This window comes from Ceratotherium simum, chromosome 36, assembly GCF_057802395.1.
Source record: "Ceratotherium simum simum isolate JZ-2026a chromosome 36, ASM5780239v1, whole genome shotgun sequence".
Lineage (NCBI taxonomy): Eukaryota > Metazoa > Chordata > Mammalia > Perissodactyla > Rhinocerotidae > Ceratotherium > Ceratotherium simum.
Genome location: NC_141935.1, coordinates 15257504 through 15278169, shown reverse-complemented (window position 1 = coordinate 15278169; position 20666 = coordinate 15257504). Strand labels below are relative to the sequence as shown.

The 20666-nt window shown below is 36.9% G+C and overlaps 1 protein-coding gene across 1 annotated transcript in view; it reads left to right on the top strand.

Moving 5' to 3' along the window:
• The first annotated feature begins 332 nt into the window (after positions 1 to 332).
• Positions 333 to 20666, top strand: part of USH2A (usherin) — a 761558-nt gene continuing 741224 nt past the window's right edge. Inside the window, exons 1-3 of the mRNA XM_087424358.1 lie at positions 333 to 393; positions 6867 to 7555; positions 11181 to 11346. Of these exons, the coding sequence (XP_087280484.1) occupies positions 7071 to 7555; positions 11181 to 11346 (651 nt within the window). The 5' untranslated portion in view covers positions 333 to 393; positions 6867 to 7070. The remainder of the gene's footprint in view (positions 394 to 6866; positions 7556 to 11180; positions 11347 to 20666) is intronic.

The window sequence follows — 20666 nt, the reverse complement described above, 5'->3', positions numbered from 1 at the left end:
AAGCGGACCCAGTCTCTCCACGGCGGGAGCCCCACACACTCCGCCACCACCCCACACTCTCCACCCGCTCCTTGTGCACACCCTGCCCCGCTCAAGTCAGCTCAGTTGCCAGGCTGCAGAAAATCCAGTCACCAATCTATGCAGGCCCACACGTTGCCTGAGGGTTTGTTGTTAGGTGGGGCCAGTCTCTAGGGTGGGCTGCCTGCCCTGGCTGAGCTGGATTAAATCGGTGCTCTAGCGGGTGGGGCAGACCCTGGGCTAGCAGGTCTCAGGGAAAACTCCAATGGCGTCTGTGTCAGCACGCTCACACCAGGCCACAACAATGGCCGCCGCCAATGTCCCAGTCCCTGGAGAGGTCTCACCCCTCACCGAGATGCACTCAGGGCCTATTAGGTGAGTCTCTTGTCACCAAAGCAGTGTGCACCTTTCTTTCTGGTGATTTTAGGATGCTTTCTGGAACGGGTGAGTTTGTGCGCGGGCCCTTTAAGAGCCAGTTTTAGTTTCTTTGTGAGCCGGGTTTTCTGGGGATGCTACCCAATGCTTTAGTAGCAGCAAAGTCAGATATTATGCCGCTGGTCTCGATTGTGCTGGGTCCACACAATGCCCACAGCAGGGGCGCTCCCCCGCTCAGGGCCCCGCGCCTCCAGGGAGGCTGCGTACCTGTGAGCTGCTCCCGGCGGCCGTGAAGCTGGCGGCTTGTGAAGGCGGCGTTTTTCCTCTCCGGAAGGGAGTCTCTGCCTCTTCCACCCCAGTTAGGATTGTCCGTTGTTGCAGGAGTTCCTCTTATCCAGTTTTCAGCTCTGTCTCAGGGGTAATTTTTCCACGAGTAGTTGTAAATTGGCTGTGTCCACGGGAGGAGGTGAGTTCAGAGTCTGCCTACGCCGCCATCTTGACTCTCTCTCTTATGTTTAAGTCTCAGTCTATCTGGAATTAATTTTTGTATATAGTGAGTGGTAAGGATCTAATTTCATTTTATTTTTCAATAAGGGTAATTAATTTTCCTTGCAAAATGTACTAACTAGTCCATCTTTTTCCTAATGATATGCAGGGACAAATATAAGTTCATATATGAGAGTCTTTCTTGTGGTTTCTGATGTTTCTATTGGATTCATTTTTCTATCTCTGCACTAATGTTACACTCTCCTAATTTATATGGCTTTAATATATGTCTTGATATCTGTCAGCAAAGCTCCTCACCTTGTTCTTCTACATCTGTAATGCCTTGGATGTTGTCGGCTGTTCGTCCCTCTTTGTATGTTTTAGAATAATTTGTCAAGTTCCATTAATAACTCTTGTGATTTTTATAGGAATTGGATTGGATTAATAGATGACTATAGACAGCCCTGCCTGGTGCTTAAGGTTCTGCCCTCTCACTGCCATGGCCCAGGTTCTTTTCCTGGTCAGGGAACTGCACCACCCATCTATCTGTTGTCATACTGTGGCAGCTATGTTTTGCTGTGATGCTGAAAGCTATGCCACCGGAATTTCAAATACCAGCAGGGTCACCCATGGTGGACAGGTTTCAGCAGAGCTTCCAGACTAAGACAGACTAAGAAGAAGGACCTGGCCACCCACTTCTGAAAAAACTGACCATGAAAACTCTATGAACAGCAGTGGAGCATTGTCCGATACAGCGCTGGGACGTGAGAGGATGGGGCAAAAAGACCAGGCAGGGTTCCGCTCTGCCGTGCACAGAGTCGCTAGGAGTCGGAATCCACTTAGTGGCACTAACAACAAAATAGATTACTGTATGAAAATATAATCCTTGTGATAGTCATTCAATCCAAGAACATAATATATCTCTCCATTTGTTTTAGGTCTCTTAAATGTTATTCAATAAAGCTTAATTTTTTTGTAGTAACACATTTTTTAGATTTCTCCCTATGTCCCTTATAATATAAATAGCACGTTTTAGTTAGTTACATTTTCTAATTTGTATATTTCATTTTCTGACTGGCATAGAGAAGTGTGACTGGTTTTTGTCTATTGATCTTTGTGTCACTCAGGTTAGGCTAAGTTATGAAAGAATGCTAAAATTTCAAAAAAGTTCCTTTGAACAATAAAAGTTTATTTTTCACACATGCTATATGTCCAACAGGGTCAGCAGGGAGGACCCTAATCTATGTCTCCCAACCAGGGAAAGAGGCTGATAGAGCAGCCACCATCTGGATGCGGCAGAGTGAAAGAGAGGGTGAGCATAGTAAATTGCACATTGCTACTCGCAGCTTCCCTCTGGTAGTGGCGCATGTCACTGCTCATATTTCATTAGCTAAAGCAAGTCACATGGCCCCCTCTATCTTAACATGTGCCTAGAGCAAAGAAAACCCCCAAAATTGATGAACAGTATAATCAAACATACACCTCTCCAGAACCTAGGTCAAATATTTGCTTTAGATTGTGTAATCTGGAGAGATATGTCACATTTGGTAATCATTTCTGGTACTCGTCCTTTAGTATTTATTTTACTTAAAATGTTAGATAGAAGCAGTGATAGTGGATGTCCTTGTTCTAATCCTGATTTTAACAAAAGTGCTAATTATTATGAAGATTATCATTATTATTATTTATGCTGTTGATTTTGTAAATGACATGTCAAGTTATAGAAGTTTCCTTCTGTTTTTAGTTCATTAAAGACTTTGGCCCTAAATAAATAGTTTTGGAACTAAATAAATAAATCCTTTATTAAGGATTTTGGTACTAAATAAATCATATAAATTTTTTCCTTTGACCTATTTTTATGGTTAATTACATTAATATATATTTTTTAATTTAAACCTATTTTGTAATTTCTGGAATAACCTCAACTTGGTCAGGAGACTTAAGCTTTTTATACATTTCTGGATTCAGTTTTTTTATGTTTTATTCAAAACTTTTTTTGCATTTATGTACATAAATGTGATTGGTCTACAATTTTTTCTCATGTTCTCCTGTCTGTTTTATATCTATATGTGTATTTTTATGTCTGCTATCTGTCTATCTCTCTATATATCTCAAGGTTATACTAGCCTCATAAAATAAATTGGGAAATATTCTCTTACTCCATTTGCAAGAGTGTTTGTAAAAATTGGAATTACAATTTTCTCAGATGTATGGTAAAACTGATTTGCACAACTATCTGGATCCACTATTTTCCTTATGGGATGAAATTTAACTGCAGACTATTTAATAAATAGAACTATTCATGTTTAAAAAAATTTTTAAACATTTACCATTCTTTTTTATTAAGGTATAATTTGCACAAAAGTGCACAAATCTTAAATGTACAGTTTGACGAACTTTTTCAAATGTATCCAGCTGTTTAATCACCACTCACATCAAGATACAGAAATTCCCATCACTCTTGCCGGCTTCCACGAACCCATTCTCATTTGATCCTGTGTTTTAAAGAGAGAGCACTATTCTGACTTCTCTCCCCATATCAGCTTTGACTATGTTTGAACTTCATATAAATGGAATCATACAGTATGTTCAGGGTGTGTCTGGCTTCCTTCAGGTCTGTGAGATTTATCCATGTTGCTGCTTGTAGCAGTAGTTCATTTCATTGTGCTATCTGATTCCAGTGCATGAATATACCACAATTTATAATGTATTCTGTAGTTGATGGACATTTGGGTTGTTCCAGCTCTCTTTCTTCTTGAAGAGAGAAGAATCAGCCTAGGTTGGAAAGTTCTTCAGGAATTTGCTCAATTTGCCTAAGAGTTCATTTAATTCTCATAAAATTATCTACAATATTTTCTTATATTTGTAGTCACATTGCATCTGTAATTTACACCTCTATTTTCATATCTAATATTACTTATTATACGTACACTGTTTTTTTTTCCTGGATCAGTTATGCCAGAAGTTAGTCAATTTTAACAGTAAATCAATGGATGCTAAAAACCCAAGAATGGGGGGGAAACCCTTTGATTTTGTCCATCAATGGGAGCTAAGCCTCAAGTGCCTGAGAAACTAAGCTTTTTATAGAAAGCTTTTCCAGAATAATGAGTATGAACTTGTTTATAGTTGTCTAAGTCAAACATCATTTTCCTGACTTTTTCAAAACAAGGAAATTTTGATTCAATGTGACATGATGTCTTTACAACTAGAAAAAGTAATTGCTAGCAACCCTCTGTGGTAGATTGCAAAATGGTCACAAGTTCTTTCCATTCTGTACGTGTGCCCCTTTTTGTAACTTTGCCATTCCTTCTTTGAAGAGTGGAGTCTATTTCATAGCTCTTGAATCTGGGCTTGGTCATGTGACTTGCGCTGGCCAGTGGAATGTTAGCAAATGCGATACAAGCAGAGGGCTGAAAAGTACTTGCACATTAGGGCCTCCCATCTTATGTTGCTGGGAATTTTTCTGCTACTCTCAGAATGAGCCAGGTGTAGACTTTCATGACTGTCAAGCCACTGGTAGAGAGTAAGGCCAAATCAGACCATCCTACCCCAGCCAAGCTGGTCCAGACCGGAAGAAGTACCCAGTGAATCCACAGAAATATATGAAAAAAAATAACAGCACATAACTACTTACATTTAAACTTTCCTCCTGTACACTTTTACTTTTTTTCCTGTACTTATTTCTCAGGCATTTATAGGGGTGGTGGAACTGCTGGTGCCCAACTCATTTACCGGATGTGTCCTCAAGATTTATAGTACTGCATTGCAAAAGTTGAGGGATGTCAATCTATTGTCTGCCTTTGCAAATTACAGGCAGAGTTTCTGAATGTGGAGCAGAATTGCTAATCTTAGATTGTCTATTTTGAGTCATGACTTCCTACTCAAAGCAGGAGTTATATGGTAGGAGAATTCTTATCCCCAGAATGGTGACCCAAAAGATACTCTGAAGTACCACAATTAAAAATTAAATTTATTCTTTGGATTCACAAGGCATGAGGAGAAGCCAGTCATTAAATAACTTCTTCAAAGACAAACATTGGTTGCATGTTTTGTAGCAGGTCTGAACAATCCATTTTTCTAATTCACTGTGTCCTATATATCTGTTGCCAAACAAATTTTCCCAAATTCTTAAAAGTCCTTATATATTAGCTGGTTTTACATTAAAATTTGTTTTTAATAAAATTTTCCCTTTCAAGATTGTAATAATCAACAAATAGGATATTTTGTTAAAGGTGACAATTTCCTCTGAAAGCACCTAGTTCCAAGTGATCAAGTTGATATATAAAAGGATGTGGTTTCCAGGTCTCTCATCAAGAGAAATTAAAGAAAATCTGAGTTTAATCTGACATTAAAGGAAATTTGGGTTTATCTCTGGCTGCCTTAAAAGAAGAAACACCATAAAAACATTTCTCTCATTTCTAAACATTTCTCTAAATATGATAACTTTAGGGAGAAAACCACATGTGGCTAGTTGTTTCTCAAACAAGTTTCCCATTTTTAAGATAAAAATGAAGGGCTAGAAGTATTATTTGCTTTTGAGTATTTCTCATTTAGGATGAGATATCCTAGATGGTAGAAAATAAAGAGTTTTGGATGTAATAGAAACTACATGGAGTTGACATGAAATATGCAATCATCAATACACATTCATATCCAATCAGGCAGCTAAAAAGTCAGCAATCCTGTTGCTTCTGTAGTTTAATTAAAATCCCTGATCCTCCAAATGCAACATTTAGAGATAACATCAGATGCTCCTCATAGTCTAGAGAAGCCTGTGTATTTAGGAGAGGGAATCCCGGGGTGAAGAATACAGTAACAACTCAATGGTCGACAGAAACTTCTATCCATGGACCAAACTTTTAGAGCATCAATATATTAAGATTTAGAATCCCATTTTGTATCCCAGGAAAGAGAAAGAACACTGGAGGTTACTCATTGTGTTGCTGTCTAATAGTGGCAGGTCATTTTGATTACATGATTAAATGGATTGAAGCGCATGAAAGCAGTAAAGGGGAGGGGCGTAAAGGGGATTATCGGATAAGGTGTACTGCTACTTTAAAATTATGCATGCCTGGCCCCATCCTGGTCCCTCCCACTGCTCTAGGCACCTGCTGGAAGCTTGGGGAGCTCAGTTCCAGGCAGGCCACCAAGCCGACTGCACTCTCTGAGTTTCAGGTAACCCAGTATTTGCTGTGCGGGATACCTTACTTTGGCACACAAGTGTTCTTTGCGGCATTACTGCTGTTGCGGCCTCTTTGCTAAGAGTCACCGGGGGTTACTGCAGCGTTGCCAGGCAACGAGGGACAGCGGTCCTGTGAAGAGCCACTTGTCACATTGAGGGGACTGGTTGAAATGCAATAAAGAAATGGTAACTCAGCTTATTTATCAATACAATTACTTACACAGTATTAGGGGTCCATATTTAACCGACAAACACAGTCATATGAGGAAACACAAACGTTTGCTAAATACGAAAGCAGGTCGGACAGATGGTGTTGGGTTTCTAATCAGCTTTACTGTGGGCTTAAAGTTGTCGCACCTGCTGGGATGAAGGGGAAAGGCCTGAAGTGCTCTGCCAGCTTTATTTCGGACATCTGCAAGTCCCCTCTGTGTTCCAACATACCGTGACTGTGTACAGAAAATCTATACCATTCTTTACCTTGTTAAGTAGAGTGGATAGTGCTAATTCCCTGGGGTAGAGTAACAATCTGAAACTGCTGTGTGGTGAAATATATTAATAAGAATATGTTTCTATATGTATATATAAAACTGGTTGTCCTGTGGACTTTTAAAGTGCATGATTTGCCCCATACAATGAAGCTATTTATCAAGAGAATGAGTGTTGCGCTCTGGACAATGTACTTCAAAATGTTTTCTGAGAAGTTCAATGATGTTTCTTGGCAGGGGCTCAAATCCTCATGCTTAGGATGAACTTAAGTTTTAAGGATGTAGCAGGATTTTCTTGACACTCTGTTTTTGGTTCCCAGACACCAGCTGCTACTCATGTCTTCGCCATTGCTAAGAACGTCTCTGATACTACCTCAGTGTGAAAACGTGTCTGCGGTTTCCCGAAAATGGAGTATCTCAATGTTCCTTAAAGCAACCGGCTTGAAAGTGTTGCTGGCGAGCGGCATGGGCCTTATTATTTATTTAAGAATGCTTTATCAGGAGGAGAATGCTTTTCTGTAAACATGAATTGCCTGGCTCTTTCCCTGGGCTTTGGCTTCTTGTCTTATGTCACTGAAACATTGATCTTTGCCTATTTCGCTTCCGTATCCTTGGCTGACTCACAAGGTCTTTTCCCGAGGCTGGAGAATGTGGGAGCTTTCAAGAATGTTTCAGTCGTGCCAGCTGAAGCAACGTGTGGACTCCCAGGCCGAAGCACTTTTTGTCACAGCTCTACTGCTGCTGAAAGTATCCAGTTCTGTACCCAGCGGCTTTGCATTCAGGATTGTCCGTACAGATCTTCATCCCCAACTTATAGTGCCCTGTTCTCAGCAGGCCTCAGGAGCTGCATCACCGCAGACCAGCATGATCTGCGTCCTGACTCCCATAGCAATTCTACAAGTTTTATTTTTGGAAATCGCAAGAATTGCTTTGCTTCTCCTCCTTCTCCAAGGCTGGAGGCATCATTTACTTTAGCTGTGTGGTTGAAACCTGAGCAAGAAGGTGTAATGTAAGTAGTTGAGTGAGTGTAAGCTTTCCTAGGGTCCTGAAAAATCTGTAGTAGTGAAGATGATTGCAATTTGAATTCCAAACTGGAAATGAAGGCTAATACTTTGGAATTCAGGCGATTGAAGACCAGCTCCTATGTTAGTCTTTCCTATTCAAGTTTACGTTCCAAACATTTTTTCCTAATTTAAAATTTTTATCTCCTTCTCGTGGATGAAGTGAGCCCTCAAAAAGAATATGTTAAAAAAAAAAAGAATATGTTAAAATAGTTTCATTGCAGGCAGACATGTTTACACCTGACTCATTTTTCCTAGTAGATTAGCTAAAGTTTTGGTCTTAGCCAAACCTTCAGGGGCTAAACCAGGCTCAGTTGTGAGTTTTCAGGCATAGGGACTAGCAATACAAATAATTGATATTTTCAAAGTCTTGGTCTAAGTTTGTATAAACACCTGCTCTTACTAGAGTATAAAATTTTCATTAAGTAGATAGCTCTCTGAGGGCTTAGAATTGTGTTTTATTCATCCTGATTTCCCCAAGAAGAGATGTGTGTTTGACTCATGGAAGATGCTCAACAATATGAGTTGAATAAATGAATAACACTCCATCTCTGAAAAGATATAGCTTTTGGCCCTTTACCTTGTGGTATTTTCATCTTCCGATTACTTAGGAAATATGTAGATAAGCATGAAAGATTCTCAAAAGCTTTTATGCCATTGATTCCAGTAGAAATCCCTTCAGTGAGTTTGAAGTGGGGCTTCCTTAACATCAATTTTTGTTAGCTTATGTAATCACCTGTTCTTCATTCTGTAATAGTTTCTAAAGCTGATATCTAATGTGTTTCCCTTAAGTGTTTAGAGCCGATCTAGAAACTGGAATAAGTAGGACAGTTTTGAGGCATTTTTTGCTTATCTTTAGTCTTCCTGTAGGGTTTGGCTCTTCCCCTTGTGACATTTTCTTTATGTGAGTGTGTTGGCCAAATATCTAAAAACTTGTGAAACAAACCAGAAAAGTCTTATAATCTCATAAGCAAATATGACTTCAATGTCTTGGGTGTTTATTTTTAATTTGCCAAGTAGAAGTTGGCATATTTTCATTTTGTTGTATTTGGAATGAAAATAATCAAAACTACAATCCCTATTTCTGTATCTCCCCTAAAAGAAAATCCTGTTTTCTTACTATTTGAAATGTCAGTAAATCCAGCCTACTCAGTTTATGTAACTAGTGTCCAAAGAGACTTAAAAAATTGTTTCTTGACAAATATGGCTAGGATAAGAAATTTTTGCAAGGGGTATGTCTCTACCAAATTCATCTTCTATTGGTATCATTTCATATAAATAAGACAGAGGAGTATTTATAGAGGTAGTAACACATGGTTTATGATTTTGAGAGTTCCATGCATCAAGGTCGTTTCCATTCTCAAAACTAAAATACCTGTGGGAATTGAGAGAATTTCGGGGTGTTTGCACTAGATAAGTAAAACAAACAAAACATGGATTATCCAATTATTGTTTATCCAGGAGCAGAATAAATCCAGTTCCTAAATATTTTGCAACCTGCCTTCCTCTCACATTCATTATCTACCAAAGCTGGTATGTTTACAAGCAAACAAAATAGCAAGTAAGATAATCAATAACATATTAAGAAATGCATTTTCAGTAAGCTTGGGGAAATAAGCCTGCATTTGATAAATACATTCTTGAGTAATGGTCAAATTCTAACTTGTAGATTTAAACTCAAGAAAAACAAACAGAGGCAAACTTCTCTTAGACTGTTTAAGACCTGGAGGCAGGGAATAAAGAGAAACTCTTTCATTCCAGTGACTTAGAAATACCCAACTACCAAAGGGTTAAAAAAAAATCACAGAATTTCTATAAAACCTTATTTCTACTTTATGTAAAACTTTTATGTCAATTAAACCTATTTGCCTAAATTAAAAATATACTTGCTCTCATAACTTTATCACCAAATAAATGTACAAGATGTAGTAAAATAGTGATAGTAAAATAGTCACTATTAAGTATTTTCCAATCTTATTCTTATCTCTCAACTTGGGGAAGGAATAAATGCAAGCGAGAAGGAATAATTTGTGAAAAATGTGTCCTTTAAGGAAAGTTTTAAAACATGTTTAGCAATAATTCTTGGTTGGCTCAATTATACCTTTGCCTCTTTGATGCTTCCTCCTTAGTTTGATCACTAACTTATCATTTTTCAAGGGTCTACAGTATGCCAGGCAATGCTTCTATCCTCAGAAGTTCGTGATCTAATGGGAAGACAGACAGATTGTTCTTGTTACTAAGGCAGCCAGTGTGTTAAGTGAGCACAGAGGAAGGCCCCTTCAGCAACTTTGAGCAGAGAGGGTTCTAGGATCAGGTATAGTCCTGGAGACAACTGGTGAGTTAGAGGCAACCAGGTGAAGAGAGAGACCCAGGCTCCTCCAGTACCTGATAGAATTCTCCTTCCTGGGATGTACCACCTTCTTGAGTTCTTGTCTGTGAGGTGCAGGCTGATACACATGTTATATAGCTAGTTATTTGGGGAGATGTTGATGGCTACTGTCAGTGATATTTCTCTTTAAACAGCAGATCTTTGGGAATAACATACTCAGAAATCTACTAACAAGCATTCATAGTATTCTCTTTTCTGCTCAAAAGTGGAGTTGCTAGGTTGAAATTTGATAGAGAGGGATGAGGCTTAAGTTCATAACTGTTTTTGCTCAGTGGATACCGAGTGGCCAGAAATCTGCAATGATACAATTAATATAAAATAAAATAATTTATATTAAGCATAAATTCATATAGAAAATGAAAAACATTTTTGCCATATGTCTATTTAAAGGAGTGGGAAAGGAGTACCACTGTGATAAGAATAGAAGTGATTTTTTAAAAAATAATTTGATAACTGGCTTACATGGGACCTAGAAATTTTCTGAAAATTCTTCTATTTTATCAAAATATTGTTTCACTGTGTTCTTAGAAGATGGGATAACCTTTCACCCAAGATCATTAACATTACCACAGTGCCTCAGTTGGGCTGTGTGGTCATGGAGAGCTAGTCAGTTGTCTTATAGATGCTGGCTTTGGCTTCTGGCCAGTTGATGATGAGGTAAGTAAAGACTATAGTTGTCTACTCGCCATTTCATCATGGGAATTAAATAGAGCGATTCTGACTTCAGGGCTGGCATTTTAGAGCTTTCTATAGACACTAAATTCTCTTTACCTTAAACAAAATAAAAAGAAAAAGATTTGCACTGGTGGCTCAATACTCAAGCAGGATGTAGTGTATTGTGCCGCTTCCTATAAAAGAAATAGCGGAGGAGCTAATGAGCCAATAGGCTAAATGTTAGTTTTCCAGGATGATTCAACCACTTTAGTTTCCATCATGAATCTCTAATAAAGGATGTTGAGGTTCTGGGGAATATATTCTGAATAAGAATTCTATTTTTTACTGAAATAAAAGGGCTTCTTAATTGGAATAAAGTTTGCTTTGAATATAATGACATTCAGGCATTTATTCAGAATGCACCCCTTTGAGTGGAATTTGGGGTCAGTTTCTCCACCGTAACTGCACAATGCCTTCGCATGTCTTTTGGTTGGTCGCTGACCTTTTCTCTTTTCTCGTTGCTTCCTAAGGTGTGTTATAGAAAAGACGGTGGATGGGCATATTATGTTCAAGCTTACAATATCTGAGAAAGAGACCATGTTTTATTATCGCACAGTAAATGGTTTGCAGCCTCCAATAAAAGTAATGACACTGGGGAGAATTCTTGTGAAGAAATGGATTCATCTTAGTGTGCAGGTGAGTAAAATAAAAAATATTTAACATTTGGTTAAACACAAGGATCTGTCTTCCTTTCTTTTCTTTAAATGGCATCTTCCCACAAGATCTGAAGCAGTATCTTTTAGATTTCAAGTATATGTAAATGACAGCTAAAGAAAAACAATATTTAAATAACCTAATGGTGTATCTCTTGACATACTAGCATTTTCCCTGTCAAAATTGCTGTGAAAATTCCCACAGAAGCTTAGGACAATGCTTTTTGGAATAATAATATCCTCAGGAAATTTTTGTTTTATTTGGTTAGTATAGTTTGTTAAAAACTGTGTAAGGGCTCTTTCGGTGTCTAGTACTAATTTTACTATTGATGGAGGTATTAAAGCCCCTGCCTGGTTTTCACAGCTCTCTTTCACAGATAGTGTCTGATGATGTGAATAAAATTTGGCTGCTGCATTAAAATGCTGACCCTAGGACTAATGAACTTTACACTGCAGACACTCAAAAGGTGTTATATTATTACTTTAGCTGTCAACCACAGTGTGTATTAGCCTTAGAAGCTGCTAAAGGCTGAGATAACTGTGAGGAACTGTCTGGTTCCTGGGAATACAGACAGTTTATCCTTTTGTTCCTCCAATACAGAATGGCCCAATGCTGCCAAAAGTCACTCTTGCCTTTTGTTTCAGAGGTACTGTGTACCTCAGTTCCCAGTATATGCTCTCAAAAGAGTGTCCAAATGGTGGTCCACGCAAACCCCATTCCCACTAGAGGACATTTGCACCCTCATTCATTTTATGACAATAATCTTTGATTTCTCATATTATTTTTCCAACCTGAAGCAGGCAGTGAGTAGACGTCCTTAGAGGGTCTTGAGAGTTGTTATTTGGGTTTTAAAGTCTATTTCAGCATAGAAATCGTTCTTGAGGATTTAAATACAACTCGTACATGTCTTTATTTTGCCTGGTAATAATGTGAAATTCTGCCATGTATTTGCACAGTAGTACATTAAAAGCCTTAGGAAGACTATTCAAAAATATAAATGCAGAGAGATAACAATGATTGATGTCTGTAGGAAGGTATGGACAAAGTAATCAGCGTGTTATGCCTTATCTACTCAGCTTTTAGTTAAGATATGAGTTTAGCAAACGCAGTTGGCAGGGACCACCATTTGCGTACCACCAGGGTTGGTACAAAAGGATTGGTCATGTCTGATGTCAGGCCTTGTCTATATAGCACATGGTGGCTTCAATCTCTCTGTGCTTACCTCACATGTTAGTAATTAGCAGATAGGGAACTAATTTGTTCTGTATCTTGAAGTTGTGCGTTCCACCCGCTGACCAGTTCAACAGAATCGGGTTATAACTTTCAAAATGTGGAAATAGAAACTGCCAAAGAAAGGAAATCTGCAGAAGATGTCAAATAGATTGTTTGTTGCATAGTTTTGTATCAACAATGATGAAAAAAAAGAATTCTTTTTACTTGCCTTTAGTTTGCCTTGTCTGTGAAACTATGCCATGTTTTGGCAGGCAGTGGTACATTAAAAGCTTTACAAAAAAAGTTTAAAATCCAAATGCGAAGAGGTAACCATGACTGAATTACTCTCCTGGGGGTGAAATGCTCTTAGAGTGCCTGTTGAAATCAGCATTATCATTTCCATACATGTCAGATATGAGCCATTTTCTAGTTTAGATAAAATTTCTTTATAAATCTTTAAATCTTCACCTTCTTTCAAGAAAAGGTTAAGGTACTTAGGATTTAATAGGAGTGCTTTATTTCAAAACTGTTTGACTATCAAGAGAAAACTTGTCCATTCCAATTTGTACCACTTCTTTTATTTATTTTTACATAAGTTTTTTCCCATTCTACATTTTACATTAAAACTACAGAACTAAGCAGTTATAAAACAGAAAAACCAGGCAGATCAGTCATTTATTTGTCTGGCATTTATTGATAGATTTGGGGGTACCTAGCATTATGAGAATCTGGATTCATTCAAATGAAAATGAAAGAGCAATTATTTACTCTGAATTGGAGATCTGCATAGGGTTCCTTTAAATTGGACACCAGTCTGAATACATGTAAGATATTATGAAATTTATAATAATTTATATTATACATGTTTCAAATGCAACGTGCTCATTCCTTAAAAGTTGTTATAAAAAAGTAGTGGGAAGGGGCTGGCCTGGTGGCATAGTGGTTAAGTTCAAGTGCTCCGCTTCAGTAGCCCAGGGTTCACGGGTTTGGATCCTGGGTGCGGACCTATGCACCACTCATCAAGCCATGCTGTGGTGGCGTCCCACATACAAAATAGAGGAAGATGGGCACAGATGTTAGCTCAGGGTCAATCTTCCTCAAGCAAAAAGAGGAAGATTGGCAACAGATGTTAGCTCAGGGTGAATCTTCCTCACCAAAAAAAAAAAAAAAAGTAGTGGAAAGGACAAGAGAAGAGAAGTAGGGAAATCTGATTCAGTTAATGCTACTCTGTAGTCTTGACAAATTCATTTGACTCAGTTTCTTTACTTATATAGTAAGAGAATTGGACTAGATGAGCACAATGAGGCTTCATTGAATTCTACATAAAAAAGTAAGTGGAGTAATCTACGCAGAAATAGAAGCATAAAGATGTACCCCTGAAATTTACACAATGTTATAAACCAATGTTACCACAATAGACAAAAAATTGGAAAAAAAAAAAGGTAAGTGGAGTATAGAGGGAGGCACAATTTATTAATGTATAGAAAGCTGTTGAGTTGTGTGGGGTTGTCCAGATAGTAAGCGACAGAACTAGCTGACTATCAGACCTATACTTTTTTCTGCTTCTCTGTGCTGTCTACTATTTACACAGAAACATATTTTTGGTAGACTTTATGGCCAAGATATGGACAAATGCAGCTTGTGAGTCTTTCATTGTATAAGTGCCAAGAATATATTTTAAGATAAAGTGTAACTTACTCGCTATTTCATTATTATGTAGTACATCCAAATTCTGTTTGGTTTTGGCATTAGGGACTTTCATCATGCTAGGCAGAGGATAGAACACATAATTGATAATCTGGTTTAGTCAAGTTTCAAATTGCAAGTCTGTAATTAATGTGTATGCATATTTTTATTCATTCTCCAATATGACCACAAATCAATGAATTTATATGGTGTGTGTATGTGTGTATAAAAATAAAACATAACCTTTACTCATGGGGTTGACTCAGACATCAGAATTTAACTTATAAGGCCCAGTGACATAAAATTAATCAACAGATCTGACCTTACACCTTACCTCAGACAGTTGACTCAGTATCAGCTTTCTATCAGTAAAATCGGAATTCTAATTTCCCAAATTCAGAAAAAATAAATGAGTTTTAAATAATTAAATCCCTGGGCAAAAAAGGTGCCAGGAAGAGCCAGACGTACTGAATATTGGAAGTCTAGTTTCCTAAACAAAAATTGCCTGATGTTATAGTAATGAATCTAACAGCTTTTCTTCAAGAACTAGCATTTTGAAGGTTCAACCTGTTGGAAAATGATTAGTTTTTAAATTAATATTCATTCAGGGACTTGAATCTGACACGATTGCCAATTTAAATTTCACTTTGGGGTTTAATATATTGGCTATTGCAAATTATATCAAGCTGAAATTCGTTATGTCATATTTTTTGTACTAAAACTGGAAAAAATCAATTCAGACTTTTTATTATCAAATGGGGAACACTGATAACATTAGCAGATTTTTTAAAGCTTAGTTTTCATATTGAATCAGCACATGCTCTAGTTATTGTAAGAGATCTCTTTTGGTTTTCTTTTTAAAAAAAGTTTTGAAATATGGAAAAGGATTGCTTTGGTAGTTTGTTGTGAATTGGGAGGTAAAACAACTTGGAAATATATTCGCATTTAGTTGCATATAATTTAAAAGTAAAACTCAGAGTTTCCTATGAAAACACTGTTTTTGCTTAAGCAGTTCTACACATTTTATAGGACAAATAGCCTCAAAGAATCATTAGTATAGTAACCCTGTAGTAATTATGCTGAAATGCAGTAAAACAATTACTATAATTTAAAGCTGATGAAATACTGCAACTATGGAAGCAAGAAATGGTTTAGCAATGGGTTATTCACATTTTCTATGCTACTTTGAGGGCTCCTTGATACACTGAAAATTCAAGAGCCATAGATAGTTCTAGCTACAATAATGTGAAAAGGAGCAGTTCTAAGTTGATACAAGGAAGCAAAAAAATGCATGGTAAATAAAGTTTTAAGAATCAATAGATGAAGAATAGGGGTTTCATAATCAGAGTTTGTTCATGAAATATGTTCTTTTGATTTATGTATTCAATCTGAAAAAGGAAAACTATCGATAGTTCTGGAGAAAAAGAAAATGGAATTTAACCAACATTTGTTAGAATAGATAAACCAAGTCTCTCAATTAATCTCTGGAATGTATGCCCATGTGCAACTTTGTAAAGGTATTTTCATATCTCTATTGATTGAGGGAACATAAAATGTCCATTCAGCCTCATAGAAGCTTCCTCATTCAGTCTGTAAGCTCTATGTCCTGGGATTCTCATGGGAACACCACCTCAACCCCTCACCCCAAGAGAATCAATCCATATCATCCCTTTAATAATTTTCATTGCTTTTATCTATAACTATTTATATGTTTGTGTGTGCATGTGTTAAATATTATTTATTTGTGCAAAGACTTCTGTTTGTATCCTGCCAGCTGAATATCACCTGAGCGAGTTGAATGGTTTTAGTTATTCAAAACTAAGTAAAGATTAATAGAATTTAATGAAGCTTTTCAGAATAATCAGTTAAAAATGATGATAATAGCTGTCATTTTTGAGCACTGATTATGTGTACTGTATTAAACGTTGTACATGCTTAAATTTCAAACACTAATAATAGTTCTGTGACGTTGGCTTATATATCTCCATTATAGAGATGAGAAAAATGAGCCTTAGGAAGGTTAAATTACCCACCTAAATTTACAGTCTCAAATTTCTCTGACCTTTAACCAAAAAAAATAATAAATTGCCATGAACCTAGGTCACTGTGAAGATCTAAGGAGTAATTAATTTTCAAAGTTCTCTGAATCCCCCCCAAAAAACCAAGAACTGAAAAGATATATTTGTAAAGTAAATATAAATTAACTTTTGTGCATGTTTGTACATGTTGGTAATGTAAATATTTGTAATGATCCACATATTTACATGATTTGTACAAATAATTAAAATCAATATATTTTGCAACTATATCCCTCATTGATACAAGTGGTTTAAATGCACAACAAAATGTAATTTTATATGAAGTTCTACTCAATATCTCTATTGTTTATGGCAGTCAGGAAAGACTACAGTGGATTAAAAAAAGAATATTCCACTTAAACCATCCTGATCACCTGATCCATGCCATACAGAACCAAGCCTTGTTATGATACAATAGAAGCAAGAAGGGGGGAGTCTTCTCGTTTGATTATGGAAAGAGGTAAAACCATCCAAGTAAACATTAATTATTCTCTGTGCATTTTTGCACGGGACTTTAAAATACAATATGTAGTCAGAAGGCAAGTCTTTAATTCTTGAAATTTTACTTAAAAATTGTGCAACCTTAGGAACATTATGTAACTCTTTGAAATGTTAGATATCTACTACAAATTGAGAACAAAGATAAACCCAGCCTATTTAGCTTAAACCATAAATGTGACATGTAAAGAAAATAATGTCTGATAAAGCACTTTATAGTCTGCTGTGATGGAACTTACAGTCTATTAGGAGGAAAAGACAATCAAATAATCACACCAATGAAAGCAAACTTATAGCTGTGATATGTTCTATGGGATCATCTGAAGGACGATTTGATCAAATCACTGAAGTGGAGGAAGGCTTACTTGAAGAAATTATATTAGATACGTGTATGAGTGTTTTAGGCCTGCCCTAAAAAAAATCACAAACTAGGTAGCTTAAAACAACTGAAATTTACTATCTCACAGTTCTAAAGACCACAAGTCAGAAATCAAGGTATCCACAAGGCCATGCTCTCTCTGAAACCTGTAGAGGAGTATCCTTCCTTGCTTCTTCCAGCTTCTGGTGTGTACCAACAATCTTTAGCTTTTAGCTGCATCTTTCTAATCTCTGCCTCCCTTATCACATGGCCATCTTCTCCCCTTGTGTGTCAGTGTCTTCTCTTCTTATAAAGACACGGATTACATTGGATTAGGACCCACCCTAATTCAGTCTGACTTCATTTTAACCCGGTTACATCTGTGAAGACCCAATTTCCAAATAAGGTCACATTCACAGTCACTGAGGGTTGGGACTTTAATCTATCTTTTTGGGGGACACAATTCAACTAATAACAATATGTATTGAAAAGAATGTGTGAGATTCAACTAGGCAAAGTGAGTAGAGAAGAACTTGCCATACGTGCAGAGCGAATAATGCAAATGCCCTTTTATAAAAGGGAATCTGTTGCACATGAGAAACTAAAAGGCGAGTGTGGGCAGAGTGCAGCAGACAAAGTGAAACAGCATATGAATGAAGCCAGAGCAATCGAAAGATGCTATGTTTTAAAGAGCATTGTTGGCCATGTTACTTTTTCAATGGGACTCTACTGAAATGTTTTATGTAGGGAACAGGAGACAAGGAAGGAAGAGGAGTTAGGAAAAATGTATGACCTGAACAGATTATCTTTTCAAAAAGACTGCTTTGGGTGCAGTGAAGAACACTTTGCATGAGGACAAGAACAAAGGGTTGTTAGTTTACTCTCATGGCCCAAATGAGATGTAAGTATATCTTGAACTGTAATGGCAATAGTAGATATTCAGAGAAGTGGTCAGCTTTGAGAACTGTTTAAGAATTAAAATCAAAGAGTTTGTTGATGGAAAGAAGGTGGAGGTTATGGGAAAGGGAGTTGTTGATAAATCCCAGATTTCTGGCTTGGATAATTACATGGATAATGGTTTCATTTGCCACAATAGAAACAGTGGAAGAGATTCAGATTTTGTGTGTGTGTGGGTGAGGAAGGCCGGCCCTGAGCTAACATCTGTGCCAATCTTCCTCTATTTTGTGTGTGGGTCACTGCCACAGCGTGGCTTGATGAGTGGTGTAGGTCTGTGCCCAGGATCTGAACCTGAGCTGCCAACACAGGGCACGCTGAACTTAACCACTACGCCACGGGACCAGCCCCAAGAATCACATTTTTGACACTCAGTATGTATGAGCTAGACTTCAGCTCAGGGCAACAATTCTCAACTGTATAAATCATTAACATCATTGAGAAACTTTAAAAAATATTCTGATGCCCACACTCTGTGTCTTTATTGGTCTGGGATAGGGCCCAAGCATTATTTCTTCCTCCCTTCTTTGATGGATTAAAAAGTGTGTAACAAAAAAAAAAAATCAGAATTCAAGACAGGAAGTGATCATCTCCATTTCAGGTATGTCAGGAAAGATACATAAAGTAGGTAGGTTCTGAGTCAACTCTTGAAAGATAGGTAGGTTTTTAATAGGTGGATAAGAGGAGGCAGGAAGAAATTCTATGTATCAGGAACAAGGGAAAAATTCTTGGGAGATGAAAATAGCAAACTTGTCAGTAGAGTGGTGGTCTGAGTTTCTTAGAAAGAAATGTATCTTGTGCTGAAAAAAGTAGTGTAGAGGTATAGAACTATAAATTTACTTCCCCCTGATAGACAACCGGTGTTTTTTCACCTGCTCCTAATCCAATCTATTTGGTAACTGTTACTAGCCATTCGTATATATATACCGTATATGTATACATACACCAAAAAAAAAAATTTTGTTTAGCTAATGTGTGCAAAAAAGATCATCACACATCACATTACAGTGTTTTCCTTTTAAAAGTCTGAATATTACCAGTCTAATATTTCATAGCAAAAATTCAAGTTCAGTAAGACTTTTCCTATGGAAACACCTCCAATAAAGAACTAAAGCAAGCCACAAATAAATGAACATTCAAACTTAGAAACTGATATATGAAGAATTTAGCATTTTTTCCTGCTAGAAAATGGCAGATTCTCAACCAATAGCTATAAGATGTACAATATATACAAAAGGAAAATATATACAAATATTATAGTGCATATTTATTACATACACTACTAAAATTGAAAATTGCTATAAAAAGGAAAGTATTTTCCAACATCTGCTTATTTGTTTCAACAATCTCTAGTCTTGAAAATGCCACTATGGTAATTCTGTTAGATTTATAATGGTTAAAATTTGATGGTAGTGCTTTTTAAAACCTATATTATCTAATGGAATTGTCATTTATACTATATTACTTTCATATAAAAGCCAAATATAATAAGACATAATTTTGGCTTCTTTTGAGGGTAGGCATTTTTGTGCCTACAGGGCTAACGGATGCCTTCAGTTATACATGAACAGTTCCCACTCAAGTCAGAAAACACAGCGTGTGTATAACCTAGGGCAAAATTTGGCCTATGGTATGTATCACTTGGTAATGGAATGGAGAATAAGACTTTATATAAACATGGACTTGAGTAGTTTTATTTTCCCACACAGTTTCCCTTGGTATTTCTCTCTTAAAACGTTAACATTCAAAAGTATTCCAAGCAGCTGTATGTTCTGGATGCATAATAAGGGCATAAGTTCAAGACACCAGTTTAGATATCTATAAGCCAAAGAGAGAATAGTTAAAATAAAAAAAATTAAGAAAACTTTTCCAAGAATGAAAAGGCTGTAATAGGTCTGCTCAACTTCCAAATATCTAGCTACAGCAGTGAAAAAATACTGATATTTACAAATTATATATGTAATTATATGTGTATATATATTATAAGTGCTTGTCAGAAGAGGCAATTTCATTCTACTTTCTAAAGATTACATGAAATAATCCCTGAAAAGTTGAATTGTATATTCTAGAAGTAGAAAAAATAATTTTGTTTATGCTTAGTGTTCATGGTTCTCAGTCTAAGGAGGGGAGAAAGAAAGAAAGAGAGACAGAAGGCGAAGGGACAGAGAGGCATTTGAGTTGGTGAGGGAAGCATGGGGAAAGCCAGAGCCCAGGGGCTGAGGAGGAGATTCAGCCCATGCCAATTTCACTGTGGCAGAATTGACCAAGAAAGTTTAGATGATGAAAGTATACTATGTAATTTTAGGTTGTTTGTTTTCTGGAATGCAAATCCTGTGTGTTATTCTAATTAATTTGGCCAAAATCTGTTACATGTAGCCATTTTGGGGGTGTTGGGACTTTAGGAAATTTGTAGAAAGGAGTTGAGTTCAACGTTTGGGTCGAATACTAGGTAGATAGAAAAAACAATCAAAGGTGTGAGCTACAAATGAAATGAATTCTGTGGGAATACACATTGG